This window comes from Cavia porcellus, unplaced genomic scaffold (genome assembly GCF_034190915.1).
Source record: "Cavia porcellus strain 051 isolate PalLab524CR breed Dunkin Hartley unplaced genomic scaffold, mCavPor4.1 scaffold_23, whole genome shotgun sequence".
NCBI lineage: Eukaryota > Metazoa > Chordata > Mammalia > Rodentia > Caviidae > Cavia > Cavia porcellus.
The window spans coordinates 11117353-11138867 of NW_026947506.1; the positions used below are offsets into that span (position 1 = coordinate 11117353).

Genomic DNA, 21515 nt, shown 5'->3' on the forward strand with positions numbered 1-21515 from the left:
CATAGTGAGACTATCCCAAAAAACAAAACCAAACTAAAAAAAAAAAAAAAAAAACACATACACACACACACAAAAACCTACCCAACAGAGGTTACCAAGTTTTCACTCATAATACAGCCTGCACAATACAGAAAATGCTCAGCACTGTTATATTTAGAATTTAAAGTCCAGCAGTTCAGGCTTTTATCTCATTAGTTTGATTTCAAAATCATACAAGACTTTAAAAGAACAAATTAGGTGGAACTAGGTAGAAGCGAATCAGATTCAAGGTTCTTTTAAGGCAGACTTGGAATTAGGGTTTTGATCAACATCTCCATCTGGTGAAACCCCAGGAAGAGGAGTCAGCAGTAGGGGCCACTAAGCAGATGGCTCCCCTTAGAGGTGAGCTCGGCAGCACCCACAGAGCTGAGCACAGACCACGCCTCCTTCATTTGTTTATTCCTGGAAACGACAACATGTCACCAAACAACACAGCAATCTTAAATAAAGCAAGTTCATGTGATGAAGGAAGAAAAGAAGCAATTTAGTGTCCATGCCTGCGGGAAGTCAAAGCTATCTGAGCAGAACCGCCATACTTTAACGACACAGAATGACGGGGACCGTCCAGGCCAGGATTAGTGCAACACAGCCTGAACCTAGGGCTCCAAGTCACAGTAAAAAGAAGAAAAGGTACGAAAATGCGTGACTACAAGAGGCCCAGCACTGCAACACAAAAAGGAAAACAAAGTTTTACAATTTATAGTCTAATGCAATTGAGAAATACTTTCATAAAAATTGTTAACATATTTTAGAAGCCACATACACCACGCAGCATGCTTCAGCCATCTAAGTACCTCCCCGCCCTCCATCCACGCCTCGCCATGCCAATCCAAGCACTTATTTTACTCAGTAGCTCTCCTCTAAGTGCCAACGAGGTAAACAATGCAGTTTCTGCTTTCACGGAATTCATATTCTGGTGGGGCTGCTTCTATAAAACACTTCCTGACAGTATCAAATGACTACAGCATTAGAAGTAATTCCCAACCTCTCCCAGCTTGGTCTTCCTTATGGATCCAAACTTTATAGTTACAAAAGCTATGTGCAAGGGTTATTTTACTGACCAAATCAGCTGGGACCTTAGCTGTAAGAGTTCTACATGGAAAATAACCATTTTGGGTTACTTTCAGGCAAGAGAAATGTCTTTTTATTTCCTTTGCTCTCCAAATATGATATACCAAGATATTATCCAGTATTATTTCAATACTAATACTAGCAGACAGTATGCATACATACAGTCTCTAGAAATGAAAATCACCCACGACTATGCCTAAACATTTTCTTTCTCCACTCCTGAAGGATTCCATTGACTCTTCAGGCTAATGAGGTAATTACATACACTGTATTACTTGCAATTCTTACACTTCAAACGAATTTAGTTCTCAGGTACTTTTAAAACTAGGTTTCATCTATTCTTGGAGAAATCTTGGAGATTTCATAAGCTACTTCCCTGAAAAGCATGGTATGGAGTGCTTTGTATAGTTTAGTTGGATTAGTTTATGTATCAGTTATGCCACCTAACAACACAGCCATGTTTTAACCGTCTATCAGTTCACCCTGAGTGATAATTGGGCAGCTGCCACTTCAACCGATTGATTCTTGCATTGAATGCATTTCATAAAATTTTGTTCATGTTTCTAGTTATATCCTATAAAAATTAAACAGAAAAAATGGTCATCTTCTACTTAAATAGTTGGACTGGTGATTGTTTTATGGGTTTACTTATGCATCAGCCTCAGATCCATTTAGCATACTGGACAGTAAGATTCATTTTCTTCCTGAAACGGGCAATGTACATCCAGAATCCTCCAGAAGAGTCTGCGCACATCCCAACTGCTGCTTCCAGGCAGCTCAGCCCTGGCAGAATGCTCACCCCTCACTTCTGAGGGAGATGCAGGCTAAGCACTTGCTCGCTGAGTTCTGGGTGTTTATACATCTCTTACACGAGGCTCCTAGCTCATCCTCCGTCTGGGGTCCGGGGTTTACTTTCTTTGGCCCATGTGACGCTTTATGAGGCAACACAGTACTTGTATTAGCAGCGCACATACTAAAATCGGATCCAAACAAGCTAGTATAGTCTGTGTAAAGACAACATATAAATGTGGAGTGTTCCATATTTTCACATAGACATACACACAAGCAAGGCTGGAGGAAATCTGAAAAAAATCAGCAGACTGTATCGATGTCATCACCCTAGTATTTACAGAATGCTACCATGGGGGAAACCCGACAGCATGTGCAGAGTATATGACTGCAGTCACATTGTACAGATCAGGTCCCTGGCGGTTATGCCAACACATGACCACAGGATGGATACGGCATATACAGGTCATGTATGTTATACCAACGTATGATCACACAATTACACATCAGACCTAAGAGTATGCCACATATGAGCCCGCTGATAATTAATTTAAGAAAAGCAATACAGGTAGGTGGATGTAAGGCGTGAACTTCATTGGTATATCCATTTCCATGGTCGATGATAGGCATGTGACACAGCGATCCTCTAACGCTTTAGAGAAGTATTTACTGTCACTGAGCTATTGACACTTTATATAAAAACGTATCAGTGCACTATAGTATTGCCAGCAGGGTCGGGGTTCAAAGACTCCACCAGACGTAAACTAAATAAAAACACACACACGGCCTTCTCCAAGACTTTATACAAAAGCTGAGAGTCCAAGTTAGTATTTTTTTTCCCTCTTGGAAGATTACCATGAAGACAGCAAACAATTATTCCTAAGCAACTGTCAGGCATTTAGCTCTAATGAAAACCACTATGCCAAAATTAACTGGAAAATATTTTAATGGAATTTTATAGCACAAAATGATTCAACTGAGACAGGCAGAAGAAAGTAAAATAATACATATAACCGTAAGTTACACCGCTTCAAACTTGCACATCACTGGACGCCAAGAACGAGCAACAGTCCTACTAGCAGCCCTGCCGCTTTTCTGAAGGCACAGACGGGTTACGTATCCAGCAGGTCTCTTGGGCTCCAGGCCCCTGCCTGATTAACAAGCTCTGTGAGACTCCGACCTGGCCATCTCTGCGGGGCCAAAGCCAGCCCCTCCACCCACAGGCCCTTTCAACTGCTCCCAGCACCCTTCAGACTGGACTTCTGATTCCTCTTCTCCCTCTGGCCCTGGATTCGGAAAATCTTCTTCCTGAGGTCCTTCTGCCGCCTCAGCTTCTCCTCCTCCTCCTTCTGCTTTGCCCTGGCATGTGCCTTATTGTGCAGACGCCGCTGCTCCTTGGCCTTCTTCACCTTCTGGCTGTTCACTGTGCTCAGAGCATCCAGCAGTGCCAGGATCTGCAAGGATACAGCCCGGTAAGCATCACTTACTCAGCTGTGGCAGGCATGTGACCCACACTTCCAGGGCCTGAACACTCAGCTGACAGGTGTCACCTGTGCACAACCCAGGTAGAGGTTAACTAGGTGGAGCGCATCCTGAACCCGAACAGGACAACCTGCACAGAGCTGTATGTGAGCACATTTTACCCCGACCAAAAGCCCACTTGTTGGCCACTCTGTGGACGCTCTACCCACCAGCTAGGACAGAGGGGCCTCTGCCACCTCCCCGACTCCAGACCCAAACAAATACAGAGGATCCAGGGCTCTTGTGCCCCTGAAGAGAGCTGGGCACACAGTGGAAATGCCACACTGCACTACTGAGAGCACAACTTTGGTTCCCAAATGCAAAACAATAAGCCGTCGCTCACAGTACCTTCCTCTCATGAGGCTCGCGGATGACAGCTGGCCGCAACCTGTCCTTGGGCACCTGGCCGGCCTTTGCTTGGAGCTTGGGCTTGTTCTTAAATGGCAGAGCCTTCTGCAAGGCTTTGGGGATGTGCAGTGAATTAAAATGTTTCTTTTGCCTCAGGATGGGCTGAAAAGGAAAATAAAACAAAAACTAAGACATACATGAACTATAACCCAAGTCTATAGAAAACTCTGGCATCAACTCTTCTCCATGGATTGACCTTTCCACAGGTCAGTGACCCCTACGTCAGCTGCCTGCCGGAAGTCAGCATTCGCCACCCATGCAGGACAGCTGCTTCCGAGGATGCCGACATCCCTCACAGCACGGGGGCTGCAGGGCATGCTTATGGTCTTCGAGAGCGCTCTTATGGCGACATATGTGGAGGGCACTGTCGGGCTGCGTCTCATGGGACAACCAGGACCCGCCCCTGAGGCACCAAGCAGTGTTTCTCCAGCCTCTCACTTTAAACCGCTCTGCATGAAGAGCAGCGCTTCTTCAGCAGCCAAGTGTCCCTATTCCTGCCTCTAATTAAGAAGTTTAAATTTCTGTGTTGCTGCTAGAAGGCTGGGAAAGAGAGATGAAATTTAAGCAGCACAGGAAGGCACTGGAACTCTACAGAGAATTTTCAAAGTAATGTGAGTTCTATACTTAAATTAAGTACTACATTTTTTAATTCCCAGAAATATTAGCAGGAAGTTCAAAGTTTCGTCCAAGGCAAACTAGGGGTCAACATCAACCACTGAGAGAAGACTGCTGTCTTCACTGTTTAAAAAAAAGCATGGTACACTTCTGTAGCCCAGCTATTTAGGAAGCTGAGGCAAGATCACCTGAGTGCAGGAGTTCAAGATCCGCCTGGCCAACACAGATCCTGTCTCCCCATAAGTAAACAAGTAAGTAACTGTATCAGTACTAATCAATACCCTTTGCTCAGGAACCCAAATTGCTTTAAAATGTAAAACTTCAGAGAAATCTCCTAAAAAAGGCACCATAAGTTAATCATGGGCACACATCTCAAGTATATTTCACTAAAACCTATCTTAAATGGGAGACTATTTCTACCAATATAGCAGACTGATACCCTGAAAATACCCTTTTTCTTTGGAGGGGCATTGTTTTGAGGCCCAGGCTGGACTTGAACTTATGGTGATCCTCCTGCTTCAGCCTCCTTAGTGCTGAGATTACAGGTGAGAAGCACTATACCCAGAGGCAATGACTATTATTGATTGTGAAAAAAATATACTTGTAAACCTTGTACGCATAAGGGGTTAATAACCAAACTTCACAGAACTCTTCTTATAGGGCAACAGTAGAAAAACACACAACAAAGTTAGGTGAGATGGTAGGTAATGTCCATTCGCTTCACTATGGTAAGTATCTACCTATCTATCATAACCCAAAACATTATGTTACAAACCTCAAATGTACACAGTTTAAATTTTTTTATAATCCAGAGAAAATCACCTCCATTTTCCTGCCTTCCTGTCTAAAATATTCCATGGATTTACTCAAATTTAACATTATACTTGAAAATTCAAAGCACACAGGACACGGTACATAAAAGCATCTGGGTGACTGCCTAGACCACACCTGTGCCGTCCTTCCTGACACGTGCACACACGCACGCACACACGCACGCACACACGCACGCACACATGCATGCTCTGTACCTTGTACAGAGAATCCTTGCTGGCCTTCAACTTGATGCCATGAGCGAGCCTGAGCTGACCTGTGGTCCGCATTCCTGACCAGGTGTCTTTCTCACCCACTGGTTTCAACAGAGACGTGACAGGGTTATAGAAGGCTGGGACGGACACAGGGTACCACGTGCGCATGAAGACGATATCTGGAAAGAGGAAATTTAACGTTTCAAAACAAGATGCATACCCACCTGCCTGTTTGTGTGGCATGCACACACATACACACACTCACCCAACTTTTCTGCCTCACCAAGTTTTCTATTCTTGTGCATTACACAGCTCCCAAGGGTGTGAAGCAGGAAGTGGCAGGCACTGTTAACTGGCAGTGGCAGAAGAAGCTCTAACTGGGCAACGCCGGTGCTGATTCTTTCTAAGACCTAAACTCTAACTCCTAATCAACACTGGCTAGACATCAGCAACGAAAGGCAGCACGGCGCACTTACCACTCATCAGCAGCTTGTCCTCGAAGGTGGCCCGAAAAGCCCCCTCGGGGGCCCGCAGTGCTTTCTTGATCTGTCCCCTAATTCCGCTGACAGTCCGAATCACAGCACCTTCAAATTTGGCCACTTCCAAGGCAGAATGAAACATTCCCTACAGGAAAATGAGCAGAAACATGCATAAAATCATGTATTTCAACCCTGAGTTCAGTACTGGTATCAAAGTGACATTTCTATGTCAGGAAGTACACAGCTCTATTTTACTTTCCCAAAGTAACATCAGTTCAGACTGCTGTGGGCTCATCAGCATGCTCATCACTGGTACCCGGTAGAATAAAGAGCAGAGATGCATTTACTGGACACCTGTCACGGGCACCCTGTGGGCTGGCCTGCAGCTCACACCGTATCATTTAGGCCCCTCCATTTAAAGTAAAAAGTGCTAGACAGATGCTGGCGGTATTATTACTTGACTTCACAAGAAGATTTAGAATCTTCTCCGCCTCTTTTTCCTCCTGTGGTGTTGGGGATGGCACCCTTCACTGCTCTACCAGTGAACGAAACCCCCAGTTCTCAGGATTTTAACTGTTTTTAATGAAAACATCTCTGCTAATGAAATTTCCAACAAACGCTGCTCAAACTACCCTCTCCCAATACTGTAAAATATTGTGCCCACTGGCTAAAACCTTGAAGCTTTTTGCAACCAGCTTTGTCTTTTTCCTTTCTTTCAGTTTATTAGCACATGTGTGTAGCACACTTCTACATTCTTGGGGGAAGTCAGTGCATGCATATAACACATCTTAATTCCCTTTTCATCTCCTGTCTCTTCCCTCTCTTCCCCCTCCACTTGGTACTTCCTGCTTAACTGCTACATAAATGTATCATCTTCCTCTTAACACAAACCTAAGAGAGAAGAAACCCAGAGGAGCAGGCACAAGTTTTTGGTACTAGTTCTCAGACACGGAAGCAACAAGAGTCCTGGGCACTAAGTATCTTCTTGACTTCACTTTGAGAGTTACAGCACATTTCACAAACATATAAACACCAACAAGTCAACCAAAAAAATTCCAAAGAAAAACATTCAAATACTATTCTAAAAACATTCTGTCTGCACTTTAGAAGACCAGGAAAATCCAAAATGCTCTAAAAACTGAAACTTTCTACGGCAGACATGCTGCTACTTGTGGGAAATCTGATGACTTCATGTATGAGTCCCAGACAAAATGCAGGCCCACTAAGGACCCTGTATGCAGTGACCTTCGCTCACATGGGTAAGGTCTATGTGAATCACACATGAGCCATCTCATTATATGTATGTAAGTATCCCAAAATCTGGGGAAATTTAACCTTTGAAACACTTCTGGTCCCAAACATTTCAGATAAGGGATCTGAACTTGTACTGCAGTCTTCTTTGAACAGTATAAACATCTGTAAATATGTCAATAGATAAATATACAGACCTTAATAAATGAAGTATTCTTGAAAATTTTATAAGGAAAACCAGTTAGCTTTAATTTCTTCACAATTTTTATTGATTTATCCAGGTCCAGGATAACTCCTGTCGCAGCTATCCGGAAATCAGGCTGAAAGAAAACCCCCAAATTTTAGTATAAAATATCTGCAGGATACAGCCAACCCGTGCTACACAGTGAGTTCAAGGCCAGCCTGAACTGCATAGTGAGACCCTGCCTCAAAAACAAACCAACAAACACACAGACCAAAACCAAAAACCCAGCAGGAGTTTCAACTCACTGTGAAGCACTAAGTGACCAATGTTTGCTTTACTTATAATCAGCTAAGAAAGAACAGGACAGCACGTGAACAGGTCAAACAGTATCTCAGCCAGGCATGGAAGCTGCAACACGGGCAGCTCAACTGACACCGACAGCAACTTCACAGCAAGTGTCAATTCGGAATGAAGAGGAAAAACTGAAGTTAGCTGTAACTGATAACAAACTAAACTCTGGACTCCTGGGGTAGATTGTTTCACCTCCTCCTCCTCTGTCTGTGAAACTGGCTCTGACCAGTCTCACACAGAGGGCACACACCTGCTCAGCCTCCCCAGGGGAGGGGCCCCTAGGGAACTGGCTGCGCTGAGCCCCCACAACAGGCACAGCGCTGCCCTGAAGCACAAGAACCTGTGTCTACAATTCTTCTACACCAGTCTTCTCTACTTCCAAGCCCTTTTAAAGGACACAGGAAAATCAAAAGCAAACAGAAATTTATCATGCACTACATGCTAAAAATGAGAGATTTCCAACTTAAAAGATTCATGTGACTCAGATTCAAGATCAACTTCTCAAATATAATTTATGAAATAAAATACCCAAGATACTTACCATTACACCACTGACGGACTGTACTGCCAAGAACCCAGTTCCCTGCGGAGTGATGGGACCTTAAAGGAAACGGGAAACAAGCCGGAGTGAGACGCACGACTATATTCCATTTTGCACACATACTCCAATCTCTTACCCCAGGAGACAAATATTAGGACGAACTGGCAGTTGATGAAAGAAAACAGCAAAACTTAATCAGAAGGCCTAATACTGGACATCAGTGGAATTTTATAGCCAAGTTATTCTAACTCCACTTTACCCCAAAAGGTTGCTCCACAGTGCATGTGCTGCGGGGTGTACTTTAGAAGCCTCTGTCGTCCATTGTGGTCTTCAATGTAATACAGCGGGATGGTCTGAAACCTCCTCCACCCAACAGAGAAAATGATCGGGTCTCGTGACTTCAGGATTTTCTTATACCAGCGATGTTTCTTCAGACGCATCTGCAAGGAGAAATGTGGAGCATAGTAGGGTGCACACTCACGTCGATGGCTGCACACGGTGGGCAGCCACAGGACCACCCTCCCCAACCACCACTTGCACGCCCAGAGCACTGACCACACAGGCCCCATGCTGCCCTTGTGCCCACAGCACCCGCCTCCCAGTCCCCACACAACCTTCACATTCAGCACCCACCTGCACATACCCCACGCTGCCCTCACTGTTGCCCAAGCCACCCAGAATAATTGGGTAGTGGGGGTCAAAGTTCATCACAAATTCACAGGGGACGTTTTCGATCTCAATTCGGACATACATCCCAGGTCGAAAACCTTCATACTGGACTCTAGTTTCGTCGTCTTGATCTTCAAATTCTGCTTGGTTAAGCTACATATGAAAAGGGGGGAAAAATAATAAAACTTCATCATGCTATTAATCAATCTAAGATTAAAATTAAAAATAAGGAACTTATTAAAGGAATTCTTTAGGTTTCAACCTCATCAAAAATGGTGGGTATGGGATGGGGAAACAGTTCAGGGGCACAGCGCCTGCCTGGCAAATGAGAGAGAGAGGTCCTGAGTTCAATTCCTGGTACCAAAAAAACATACAAATAAAAACAACAACATTATGTTGTTATGTCTTTTATCTTAATCTCCTTCTTTCTTTTCATTTTTTTTAAATTAAAAAACAACAACAAAAAACACAGTGGGTAGCTGGGCACTGTGGCACACACCTATAATTCTAGCCCTGGGAAGGCTGAGACAGGAGGATCCATGCCACTTCAAGGCAGCCTGGACTGTAAAGTGAGTTCAAGGCCAGCCTGAACTACATAGTGAAACCCTGCTTTAAAAAGATAAACAAAACAAAACAAAACAAAACAAAACAAAACAAAAACAATGGGTAGCTATGCTGCGGTTGTTAGCTGTGCTATATTCTCTCTTGCTCAGGACATGACAAACGCAGACACCCGGGAAAGGAGCCCACTGTACTGTCAGCACCCAGCTTCCCCGGGCCACCCCTCCTTTCCTCACTGCGACTTCCTGCTTCCCTGCTCCACACTAAACCCCCGTGACTTCATCACTTCAGCTGTCAGCCTCCTTCACAGTTGCAGTCCACATCTCTATGAGCATTCACAGCTGCCTGCGCTCACTAGGGGGGCCCTGGGGAGGTGACTGGATCACCGGGTGGGCTATGCAGCAGCGACCAGCCTACAGATGAGCCTCCAGCTAAACGTGGTGCTGGGAGGTGAGGCTGCTGGACGGCACTGAGGGCGTGGCCTGCAAAGGTGTGTCCCCCCCCCCCTGGATTCTAACTGCCCTGCTAGCAGCTGGCTCTTTCCCCACTGGCATCACATTCTGCCCAGGAACCAGCTGACTATCAGCTGAACCCTCTACAAACTCCTCACCTGCAGCCACTGCCCATGCGCTCCTGTCTCCTCCAGAGTGGGGCCACCATCTCAGACAGCCAGCTCAGCCCCAAGCAGGAGCCACTCTACCCTATCCCTGAATCTCTGTGGAAACTTTCTGAGTTTCGAACTGAGACCATGAGCACCATACCCACATGCACCTTGACCGAGAGCCACTGGGAAGGCGCAGAGCAGGCAGGGGCAGCGGCCCTGGGAGGAGGCACGCAGGAGGAGCCGCTCACCTGTGCCTGTTTCTGCATTTCTCCCTTAAGGTCATCAAAGTAAGTGCTTTCTCCCTCATCATACTCTGCATCGAACAGCTCCTTCAACTTCCTCTTCTTCTCCAAATGCTTTTTCTTGGTGTCTTCCTCTGTGCTGGGGTCAGTTTCTTCCTTAACTTCTTCCTCTACATCTTCAGTCTTAATTTCCAAAAGGAAAAACATTTTAAATGTTTATTAAACAAAGAGCAGATAAACTTCTTTTTGAGCTGCAAAAACCTTAGTCATGAATAAGATATGAACAAAACAAAACCAAACAGCAGCCTCTGGCACTAAGAGACTGCACCCTGCGGCAACAGACAGCACTGCAATGATCGCTGGTCCCTCAGACCTGGAATGCCTGAGTGACAGAAATGTGCGCGACCCAGAGGCTCCCAGAAATGCTCCAAGGACATTTCAGGGAGAAAAGGAAACTAGTTTTCTTTAAATGGCACTTACATTTAGTAAGAGGGGAAGATGGCAAGAGGAACAATAGAGGGGCAAAGATGAAAACCTCCATGAATAAAAAATTGTAAGGAATCGGTAAACAACCATGGCAAGAAGGGGCTGGTGGTGTTGTGTAAAAGACTGAGAAGGAGCTGGTGGATGACTTCTGTCTGTCCTGCACCTCACCTTTAGGAAGGACTCTCTCCGCAGGTCTGTGAGTTACGCAGGTAGCCACCTGGACTGTGCTCCTTACCAGGAGTGACCACGGTGCAGCAGGATGCAGCTGTGATGGACTCACCTGAGCATCGGAGCCTGGCTTTCCTTTGTGCACGTCCCCTGTTTCTAAGTCTTCAAAGTCACCGTAGAGCTCGTCTGAAAAAGAACATCCACAGGGCCATCTGTGATGGGGCCAGCACACAACAGCACAGAACCCCATGCCCTCCACACATCCAGCTCTGATCTACTGGTCTCCATGGTTTCATTGTCACTGCCATTACTTGTCAGGCAAAGGAAATGGACCCGATCCACATTTCCACACTCATCCCAAATCTCACTCAGCTGTGTGCTGTTCTTCCAGCACAGGTGAGGACTCTGAAACAAACAACAGAAGTGGCAAGCACAACCCTCAGGAGGGGCACTAACACCAACACCCAGAGAGTGACCAGGAAAGCCACCGCCCCAGAGGAGGAACCAGCGTAACATCCTTGGTGTGACACACCAAGGGCAGGAGCATGTGCAAGGGCATCTCAGCCGTGCTGACACCACAGAACATTATTATTATTATTTTTTTTGGTACCAGGGATCGAACTCACGACCTTGTACTTGCCAGGCAGGTACTTACACCACTGAGCTAAACCCTGGCCCAAAAGATTTCACTCACTCATTTATGCTTGGAGCACTGAGCTCAGTTGCAGATCTTGTCTTAGAAACTTCTTTGGGAGGGCAACATTAAGAGAAGTATTAAAATGTTTTCACACAGGAGCCAAAAAAAATGAAACAACACATGGGATGCTCCTATTTTAATGAGAAACAAAAAAGGGGAAAAACACTCACGTATAAACCTAACAAAATCTCTCCTGGAACTTTATTTAAAAAACAGGCTGTAGCTGGGTGTGGTGGTGCATGCCTATAATCCAAGCACTCGGGACGCTCAGGCTTGAGGATTATTGCAAATTTGAGATCAGTGTAGGCTACAAAGTGAGCTCACGGCCAAACTGAACTGCATAGCGAGACCCTGTCTCAAAAAAACATGCTGTAATATGTCATCACAGGACATAGACATAACCTTATCAGCCACGTCCCAGCCACCCCCAGTCTATGCTGCATGGCTGATAAAACCATTCTCCCAACAACACAACCACGATAACAACCACTGCCAAGCACTCCTAGTCTACTACTTCTAGAGCTGCAAGCTCCAGAAGTAATGCAGGAGATAAGAGGCAATCAAAGAATTCTGGAAGGTAGAGAGAAAAAGAGAAAAGCTGGTGACTGATGCCAGGGTTTCCCCACCCTCACCCAGGCAGAGAGTGGCCAGGCAGGCTCTCTACCTAAACAAATCTTGCTGACACTAGGGACACTGGGCAGCACAAGGACAAGGGGTAGGCCCCAGACCATGACAAGGGGCAGGGCCCGCCTCCCAAAAGGGCCTGAGCTGATCTCTTTTCCTCCACCAAGACACCCGGGGCTGAGGTTACCCACAAGGGAGAATCTAGCAGGCCCAGCTCCCCTCTCCCACTCCAAAGCAAGCTGCAAACAGACAAGATCAACAAGGACATGCTCCAAGTCAGCAAACAGCCTGCAACCTAAAACATCTGTTCCCCCAGGGGCACTAGCACGACCTGATGAACCAAGCTGGCTAAAGCAGCTCCACAAAGGCTCTGAAGTCAAATTATCACAGGAACTATATTCTTAGTACTCTACAGAGTACTAAAACCCATGTTGTGCTACACCTGGACAGGGTGATGCCTCTAAACGGTAAAAGGGAAGGAAAAAAAAAAAAAAAAAAACACACAGAACAGCTCCTCTCACAACAGCCAAAAGATACCGAAAACAAAGAATCACTGATTGTATTTCATATTCATACATAAACTTAACACACCCTAAACTTAAATGTGAGAAGATGACCAAAGACACCAACTCCAAAATGGATCAGATGCTGAAACTACTGACTCACACTGCAAAATGCTTCATCGAGCAACTACAAATCCCATGGCAACAAACAAAACCTGAAAACCTCAGCAAAGAAACTGAATCAAATGAAAATGACAGACCTGAAGTCTACAGTAACAAATTTAAAACTATTGGATGGGTTTGTTCATTAGCAAAGGTGGAGCAGGCAAAGGAGGGAGCTGGAGGCCTGATTAGCAGAATCAGTATCTGGACAAGAGTCAACGGCCTGCAAACTACAGGTCTGTGGGAGGGAACCACCACATGTGCCACCGAGTCCCACCAGGAGACCAAGGCCCAAAAACAGGCAAAGAAGGGCCCTAAGTCTCCCAAATCTGAGGGGAAACTTTCAGACTCAAGCCAAGGAAGCTTCAAAGTGAACTCAAGAAATACATGTCAGATAAACTTCTGAAAACTAAACTGAGGCAATACTTGCAGGGGTACCCAACTCAGGGGACAGCATCTTGCCCGCTGAGCCCTGAGCCCAGGGCATGTGGCACAACTATTCTGAGGACAAGAAAAGTGAGGAGACAATGGTTCCAGGCAATAAAGCCAATCTTAACAAATTTAAAAGAACTGAAATTATAAGAGTGTACTGTCAGACTATCACATAATCAATCTAGAAATTCATAATAGAAAGTCAACAGGAAAATAATCAAGCTAGAAACTCATAATACAGCCAAAGGCAACAGGATATTGAGGTAGGTGGGGTGACAGCGATGCATGGACTGCTCTGGGCCTGCATGTATGCTCATGTGTGCGTAGACCTCAGGGACCTTGGAGGACTTTCTACCATCTCCCTAATGCCGCTATGACCCTAAAGATGTTCAAGAAATCGATTTTGAAAGACAGAGAGAGAGACAGACAGAGAGACAGACAGAAAGAGAGAGAGACAAAGAGAGACAGAGAAAGGAAGAAAGGACCAAGAAGCAAGCCCTCCCCGAATCAGCACCATGCAACAGCTTCTGGAGGGACAGTCACATGCCAGCCATTTCCTGTTGAGTCAGTGCCATTCATGGACTACGGGGGGGGGGGGGGGGACGACGACGGACACAGACGGACAAGAAGTCACCAAGAAGCAAGGCTTCCCTGTGAATCGGCGCCATGCGCAAGCTGCTGAGGAGAGCCAGATGCCAGCCTCTTTAAGATGTAGGCTGGGAAACGAGAGCTAACCCACCCCCCACTGTAAGCAACCAGCTTATCTGGAGAAACACAGGCTGCCATGATAGCTGTTAAGCTAAAATACAATTTAATGCTTGCAGTGTTTAGCATTTCACTAACTTTGCAGGTCTAAAGCTGGTAGTGTGATCATCTACACAGAGGATAACAATACACAATGTAGCATCTATGAGGGATTTCCTTCTGAAGGTGGCAGCCATTGCTAATTCCATATCTTGTTTTGAAATCTGTATCACTTTCATTGTTTTGTTGGGTTGGGTTTTATTCTGTTTTGTTTTGTTTGATTTTTATTATATCTGATGGCATGGGCAGCTATTTCAAAGATAGTAAGATATATTATGATAGGCATTTTGGATTTACTTTTATCTTATTTTGAAGTTCTTTATTGCATTCATTGTTGTATTAGTTCCATTCTGTTCTGTTTTTATTTAATTTTTACTATGTCTGAAGCTGCAGCTATTTTGAAGACAAGCGGAATTATGGTAACCATTGTTGATTTCCTATTGTTTTGAAGTCCTGTGTCACAATGGTTTTTTTGATTGGCTTTATTCTGTTTTATTTTGCTTGGTTTTAGCCTCTTTAAAATAAATTAAAAAAAAAAAAGAAACTCATAATAGATGCCAACAGAAAAAACTAAATAACCTACTGCTAACATTCCCAGATCAAACGGAAGTCTCAGTACAAACAAAAAAATGTACAGAATGCAATCAAAATGAAAAGCCATGAAAATTTGTGAAGTGCAACTAAGTAGCAGCAAGAGGGAAATTTACAGCACCAACCACACTACCAAATACAAGGGTTAGTAAATGAAGGTCTCAAATCAGAAATATGTGAAAATTGAAAGGGAAAAAAACTAAACTTAGCAGAAGTCAACAAAATTTAAAATGAGAAAACAGAAAAATCAACAAAGAAATAATTTAAAAAATCTTACTGACAAAGATTTTAAAAAATGAGAATGAATCCAGATTATCTAAAAGGATCCTGCAGCCACTAGAAGAGTGATAAGCATATTGTCTTAGTTACTTTTTACTAGTCTCTGAGACAAAATACCTGATGCCCAAGTTGGGAAAGGAAAGGTTATTTCTTACAGTTTTTGGAGGTTTCAGTCCACACTCAGGTGGCTCCAAGACAGGCGGGCATGGCTGGACCACCATTCATGGTGACTGCAAACAGCAAACAGGAAGCAGCAAAGAGCAAGACACAGCTTCTTCCTGCCATTACATCACATCCTGGCTCCACCCCTAAGTGGGTGTAGCACTAACACCATCAATCCAAGCACTATACAATGAACGAATAACAAATGCACAATTCAAACTCATGAGGTCTGGGGGACACAGACATAACCCTTGACACATATATTATCCATGGAGCATTATTCCTTCACAAACAAGAAGGAAACCCTGTCATTTGTAGGAAAATGTATGGATCACCATTGCAAGCAAAATAATCCAGACACAAAAAAATCAAGGTCTGCATGTTCTCCGTCATATGTGAAAACTAAAAAAATACTTGAGGTCGAAGAGGGCTGTGTGCACATTAATCAATGCACAATATGCATCTATGGGAGAATCACAGTGAATTACAGTAACTTGTGCAATTAGGGTGTGTTAATAATTAGAATTTAAAACACAAAATTTCAGCGAAAACCATGAAAAGTAATTAAGTAAATATACATTATTTTGTGAACATCACCCTCAGAATATTCAGACTGGTCTGAGAAGGTACTTGGCAGACTCTCACCTCACCAACAAAACTCCTAGAAAATCATAAGATTCCAAAATTTACAAAACCCCTAGAAAACTCCTAGAAAATCATAAGATTCCAAAATTTACTCAAAGTGAAACTAATAACCTCAATCATCCTCCAACCATCAAAGAAATATAACGTAGTGGAAGTTTCTGAACAAGTAATCTCCAGGCCCAGACAGTTTTATTGGAGAATTATACCAAATATTTAAAGCATTCATCCATCAAATTCTTTTAAGAAACAGAAAAAACATTTTTCAACTAACTGTATGAGGTTAATATTTATCATCAAAGCACATGAAGACAGAACTGAAAATAACAAAACTATAGACCAACATCTGTGATAAACTTGGGTATAAAATTCTCAATAAAACAGTACCAAGTAGAATCCAACAACATTTAAAAAGACATATATACCATGATCAAGTGGGATTCAGTCCAGGTACACGAAGTTGGTTCAGTCAAAAAAACATAATGCAATCCAGGACAGCAAAGAGTAGAGAACACAATCTTCATGATCACATCAGTGGGTCCTGCACGGCATCAGATAAAATTCAACACTACTCATAACTTTAAAAACTCCTCAGTACTCAAGGAACAGAAGAAAAAATGTGTACAAGAATAACCAAACTAACATCCAACTTCCCAGAGAAAAGACTGGGAGAAAGGCAGGTATTCTCTCAGCCTCTTATTCCACACAATGTTGACATCCTAGCTGCTGCAACAAGGAAAAAATAAAAACACAAGGCAAATGGCTGGAAAAGGAAGAAACAACACTGTTCCTATTTGCAGACTACAAATCTGTCCATGCAGAAAATCCCAAGCAATCTACCAAAAATGAAACACAAATGTCCCAGAACTAATAAGTGGGTAAAAGGTATCTACAGACATTTTACATCTGTACACAGTCTACAATAAAGCACCCCAAATAATCAACAGCAAGAGCCACCATTCCAATGAGAAAAAGACTGAACAACATTCAGACATCTTACATAAATAAAAGATGGCAAAAAAAGATGAAAATATGCTGAAGGTGCTACACAACATAAGCCATCAGGAAAACGTAAAGTAAAAACGCAGTGAAGTGTCACTGGATGTCCATGATGATGCTGAAATCACGTGAGAGCACCACAGGTTGGTGAGGCTGCAGACACGGAGCCATCTGGGCACTGCTGCGGAAATGCAAATCTGCCAACCACACCAGCAGTCTCCTGAAGACTTAAATACGCAATCAGCTGCAATCGTGGGCATGTATCCCAGAAGACAGGAAGTCTGTATTCACACAGAAGCCTGTGTAAATAGCCCAGTGTGCACAGAAGGGCCTGGGGACATGGCTGGGGTAGAGCGAGGGCCCCACATGTGCAAAGCCTGGGTTCTCCCCAACCCAGCACTGGCTGCATGAAAATGTACATGCACAGAAGCTCAGTTCTGAGTTCCTCAAACTGCAACAGTCTGGATCTCTTCTCATGATGAGGGGCTAAACACACTGGGATATGCTTTCCACAAGAAAACCACACAGCAACAAAGAGGGGTAAGTTACAGTGAAGATGAGCTGAGTATGCCTAAGAACTCTGCCCAGTGAAAAACTCCAGACCCCAGAGGATACTGATCATATAACTGCATTTACCTAACATCCTAGGAGCACAGACTATAGGCACGGAACAGACCAGGCCTCCCACAGCGTAGGGACTGGGGACACAAGGATGGCAGGGAGGGGAGTGGGTTCCTGAGAGAACAGGGAAGAAAAGAGGTCCTGCTGCGGTGGGTGCTTTGCGCAGTTTTACACACGCAGACCCCTAAACATGATGAAGGCATGTATCACACAGTCCTTTACACACGAGGGCGCACGTGAGGGCAGCTATACATGGCTATCAAAACTGACTAAGCTGAACACTGCTCTACCTCAATTTTTGAAAAGCAGGCTCTAAAACAATGAAGTTTTTTCTAATCCTGCAACTAGGGAATATAAGTAAAAGTCAGACTTCATTAATTTTCTAGTCATGAAGAAAACGGTAGGACTGAAAATAAATCTACAAATTATTGAGAAATAATTTGCAAGTGTAAACTTAAAAAGACCAAAGTTGGAAAGGACAAAGTGTGCATAACAGATAAAATTTTTTATTCTCTAACAATTTCAAATTCCAGGGCAGCTTTACTATTTACTGAAAAAATGCTATGATTCCTGAAAATATTAAAGTGTAAACAACAACCACAGCCAAAAGCACTCAATCAATGATCATGGAAAAATTGAAACTGATAACCAGAACTACCAGAAGAGTACCGTCTTGATACAGCTATGTGCACATCTGCTAGAAATGCTTAAATTAAAATGAAGCAAACCTTTACTCCTAACACACAGCTTATAAGACTGAGAGAAATGGAAGGGAGCTCATTAACACCGCGTGGAACATGTCCCATGACAATAGGCCAGTTGACTTCCAAAAGTCACTGTCACTATTAAGGTGAGGGGCAGTTGGGGTACTGCTATAGATCCAGGGTGCCAAACTTGCATAGCCAGGGAGTAAATACTGTAGGCTTCTTGGCTGTACAGCCCCTGTTGCAATCATTCAACTCTGCTACTAACACACTCATGTGACTTTTCCAGTAACATTGACATTGAAAACTGAAATCTGAACTTAATATAGATAGCATCCATATTATAAAATATGTTGGTTGTTTTAGTCCTTAAAACAGTGTAAAATCCGTTCTCAATCAGTGTTCTTTGGAAGCAGGGGTGACAGGAGATGGTGGTGGGCTCCAGTCAAGGCCTGCAGAGGGAGGTGGGACACAGCTCCTCCTAAAGACTCTGCATCTGTGCCCTCAATGCAATACAGGTTTAAGCACTGTTTTCTGGGGCCAGGGGAGTCTCTTTAGCAACAGTGCCTGTTAAATCACCCCTTGGGCAATGATACTGAAGGAATCTCCATGGGAAGAGTACGAAAAGGAAATCTCTCCACAGAATTTTAGAACCAATTACATAATCTTTTATACATTTATTATTACACTAAAAATTTTAAAATTAAATGACAAAAAAGTATTTGGAATAAACAAATGATAAATGTCCTTTAGAAATGCTCAAGCTTATATATCAATAAAAATATAAGATAGGCAAAGGATACAAGCAATTCACCAAAAAACTGCTGCAGCCAAAATGATTTAAATGAATACACTCACTTATGAGTTGTCAAAGAAATACTGATTACATATAGGAGAAACCTGTTTTCATCTTTCAAATTGGCAAAAAAGGGGCCAGAGATTTAGCTCTGTGGCATAAGTGCCTCCCTGGTGAGTGCAAGGTTGTGAGTTCAATCCCTGGCACAAAAAAAAAAGCAAAAAAAATTATAGATAGCACTCAGTATTGAATAAAGGAGTCCAGTAAGTATTAAGATACATGCACACAGGCACATAACTAAGAAAGGCCTACTGAAAAATCATGTGGTAACTGCATAATTTTATCTTGATGGTCATCCAATATAGAGCTCTTCAAAACATGGACAAAATCCAAAACTGCTTAAAAATAATAGTACTGTGACTTGAATTATAGTATGGTATTTAAATCATAACAATGAAATCTTTGAAAAATTTAATGGGAAAATGTATTAAGCATATGATAACAGACCCAATTTTAACAATTAGGAGGAAATATCTCTAAAGTTAACAAAGGTTTTTTCTTTTGTTTTAGTGGATAAACAACTCTAGTACAAGATGCACTTTTTAGTCTAAATTTTCTACAATGTATACTTTAACATCAAACGACAAAACATAAACATTCACACAAAGGAAACCTACTTTTTAAGAAATGCATGATCAAAAGTGAGCAATTTTCTCATCTATCTTTAAAGTTTGTATCTACTCAACAGGTTAACAGAGGGAAGAAAGGAGGCAGCAGGACACTGCCTGCAGCTGCCAGAGCCCAGCATCACCCCAGCCTGCAGTTACAACACGGAGGGGACCTGCAGCCTTACCGTCTTCTGCTAAGATCTTGGCGGCATCCTTGTCCTCTTCCCACTTCCCTGTCACGAAGCAGTCTCGGATACTGTTCATAACCTGACACAGAAAAGCAGCGTTCAGTGATGCGTGTCAGTCATGTCATGGGGTACTGCTACTGAAGCGCAGTAGCAGGCGACCACCAGCCTGCAAGTGCTTCCTGAGGCACTTCCAGGCACAGCCTCACGTCGGGGGGCTGTGGGGCGATGCTGCCGGGATGACCACAGAGACAGAACACAAAGGTCACAACATTAAGCAGTGGGTAAGGAAAGCACCCCTAGGCCACTAACTCATAAACAGTACTTACTGATTTTCAGTGTATTAATGTTTTTAAGGCAATGAATGCAACGGGATCTTTTACTAAGTTAGTCATTCTATTTGTTAATCCAAACCTACCATTTCTGCTTGAAAATTTAATTCCTATAGAATAGGTGAGTATACTTGCAAATCAAGTATCTGATAAGGAACCTGTATCCAGAATACATCAGCAACTCCTCACCCAATCTTAAAAATACGCAAACAATATGAACAGATATTTCTTTCAAGTATTTATAGAGATGGCCAGAAACTTCGCGACATGATGGTGGAACCATTATCTATCAGAAATGCAAATGAACACCATAATGAGGCATCATTTCACATCTTCTAGGACAACTATAACTGAAAAACAGGTAACAATCGTTGGTGAGGAGCCCAAACACTGCCAGCAGGAATGTCAAATGGCACACAGCTGTTTCTGAAAGCAAAATCATGTAAGGGAAAAAGTATGTCCCACAATCATAGGAATGGTTCTATGTGTAGCGGTGTTTTAACACTCTTATGTAATATGGGATAGACCAAAGAATCACCTCCAGATTCAACCAGAGGATAATTCTCCAGTAGAAAAATGGACACAGACACTTAGCTCAGCAGTGTAAGTGCTTGCCTGACAAGTTCAAGGTTGTGAGTTCAATCCCTGCTCAATACCAAAAAAAAAAAAAAAAAAAAGAGAGAGAGAGAAATGGACTCAAACATGAACTGAAAACACCTGTAAAAATCCCTCATACTCTGACCACTGAGAAGGACTAGAAACAGTGACCAACTCACAGCAATAAGCACTGTCATGCCTTGACAGTGGGAGGCATCTTCTAGTAAAGGAAATCAGCGCTGACTCCAAGTCTGGCACCAGAAACCTACCAGCTGAATGCCAGAAATGTGGCTCAGCAGTGAGAGCTTACATAGCATGGGTGGGGCCCTGTGTTCCATTTTTTTTTTAATTCAGGCTTTTATTCTGCTTATATGGAAGGAGGTAACACAACCAAGTGAGGGGAAGTTTCTCTTTACAGAAGTATTATGGAAAAACAAGCGAGTCTCCCTTCTATAGCCTTCAGATGTCGGGGGCCCTGGACATCAAGCATCACAAGTGCTGACATGAGGGGAGACCCCACTGGCCTCCTACTGAAAAACCACCAGTACCTAGGAAGCAGGGCTGCCCAGACCAATTCAAACCTCACCCTACACAACTTCTGCACACTTCGTCTACAATCATTGGGCTATTTAAATCAATCTTATATGACATCAAAATTAAATAAAACATTTGGTTCTTCAATCCGAGCAGCCCACTGATCTAAGTGCTCAACC

The 21515-nt window shown here is 43.4% G+C and overlaps 1 protein-coding gene across 1 annotated transcript in view; it reads right to left on the reverse strand.

The window, feature by feature from the left end:
* Positions 1 to 2827: 2827 nt before the first annotated feature.
* The window catches only part of Bms1 (BMS1 ribosome biogenesis factor), a 33039-nt gene continuing 14351 nt past the window's right edge, over positions 2828 to 21515 (reverse strand). The window contains exons 13-23 of the mRNA XM_003466106.5: positions 19874 to 19955; positions 11117 to 11190; positions 10357 to 10533; positions 8908 to 9096; positions 8534 to 8714; positions 8275 to 8333; positions 7396 to 7518; positions 5945 to 6092; positions 5472 to 5647; positions 3769 to 3930; positions 2828 to 3353 (exon numbers count right to left, since the gene is read on the reverse strand). Of these exons, the coding sequence (XP_003466154.2) occupies positions 3129 to 3353; positions 3769 to 3930; positions 5472 to 5647; positions 5945 to 6092; positions 7396 to 7518; positions 8275 to 8333; positions 8534 to 8714; positions 8908 to 9096; positions 10357 to 10533; positions 11117 to 11190; positions 19874 to 19955 (1596 nt within the window). The 3' untranslated portion in view covers positions 2828 to 3128. The remainder of the gene's footprint in view (positions 3354 to 3768; positions 3931 to 5471; positions 5648 to 5944; positions 6093 to 7395; positions 7519 to 8274; positions 8334 to 8533; positions 8715 to 8907; positions 9097 to 10356; positions 10534 to 11116; positions 11191 to 19873; positions 19956 to 21515) is intronic.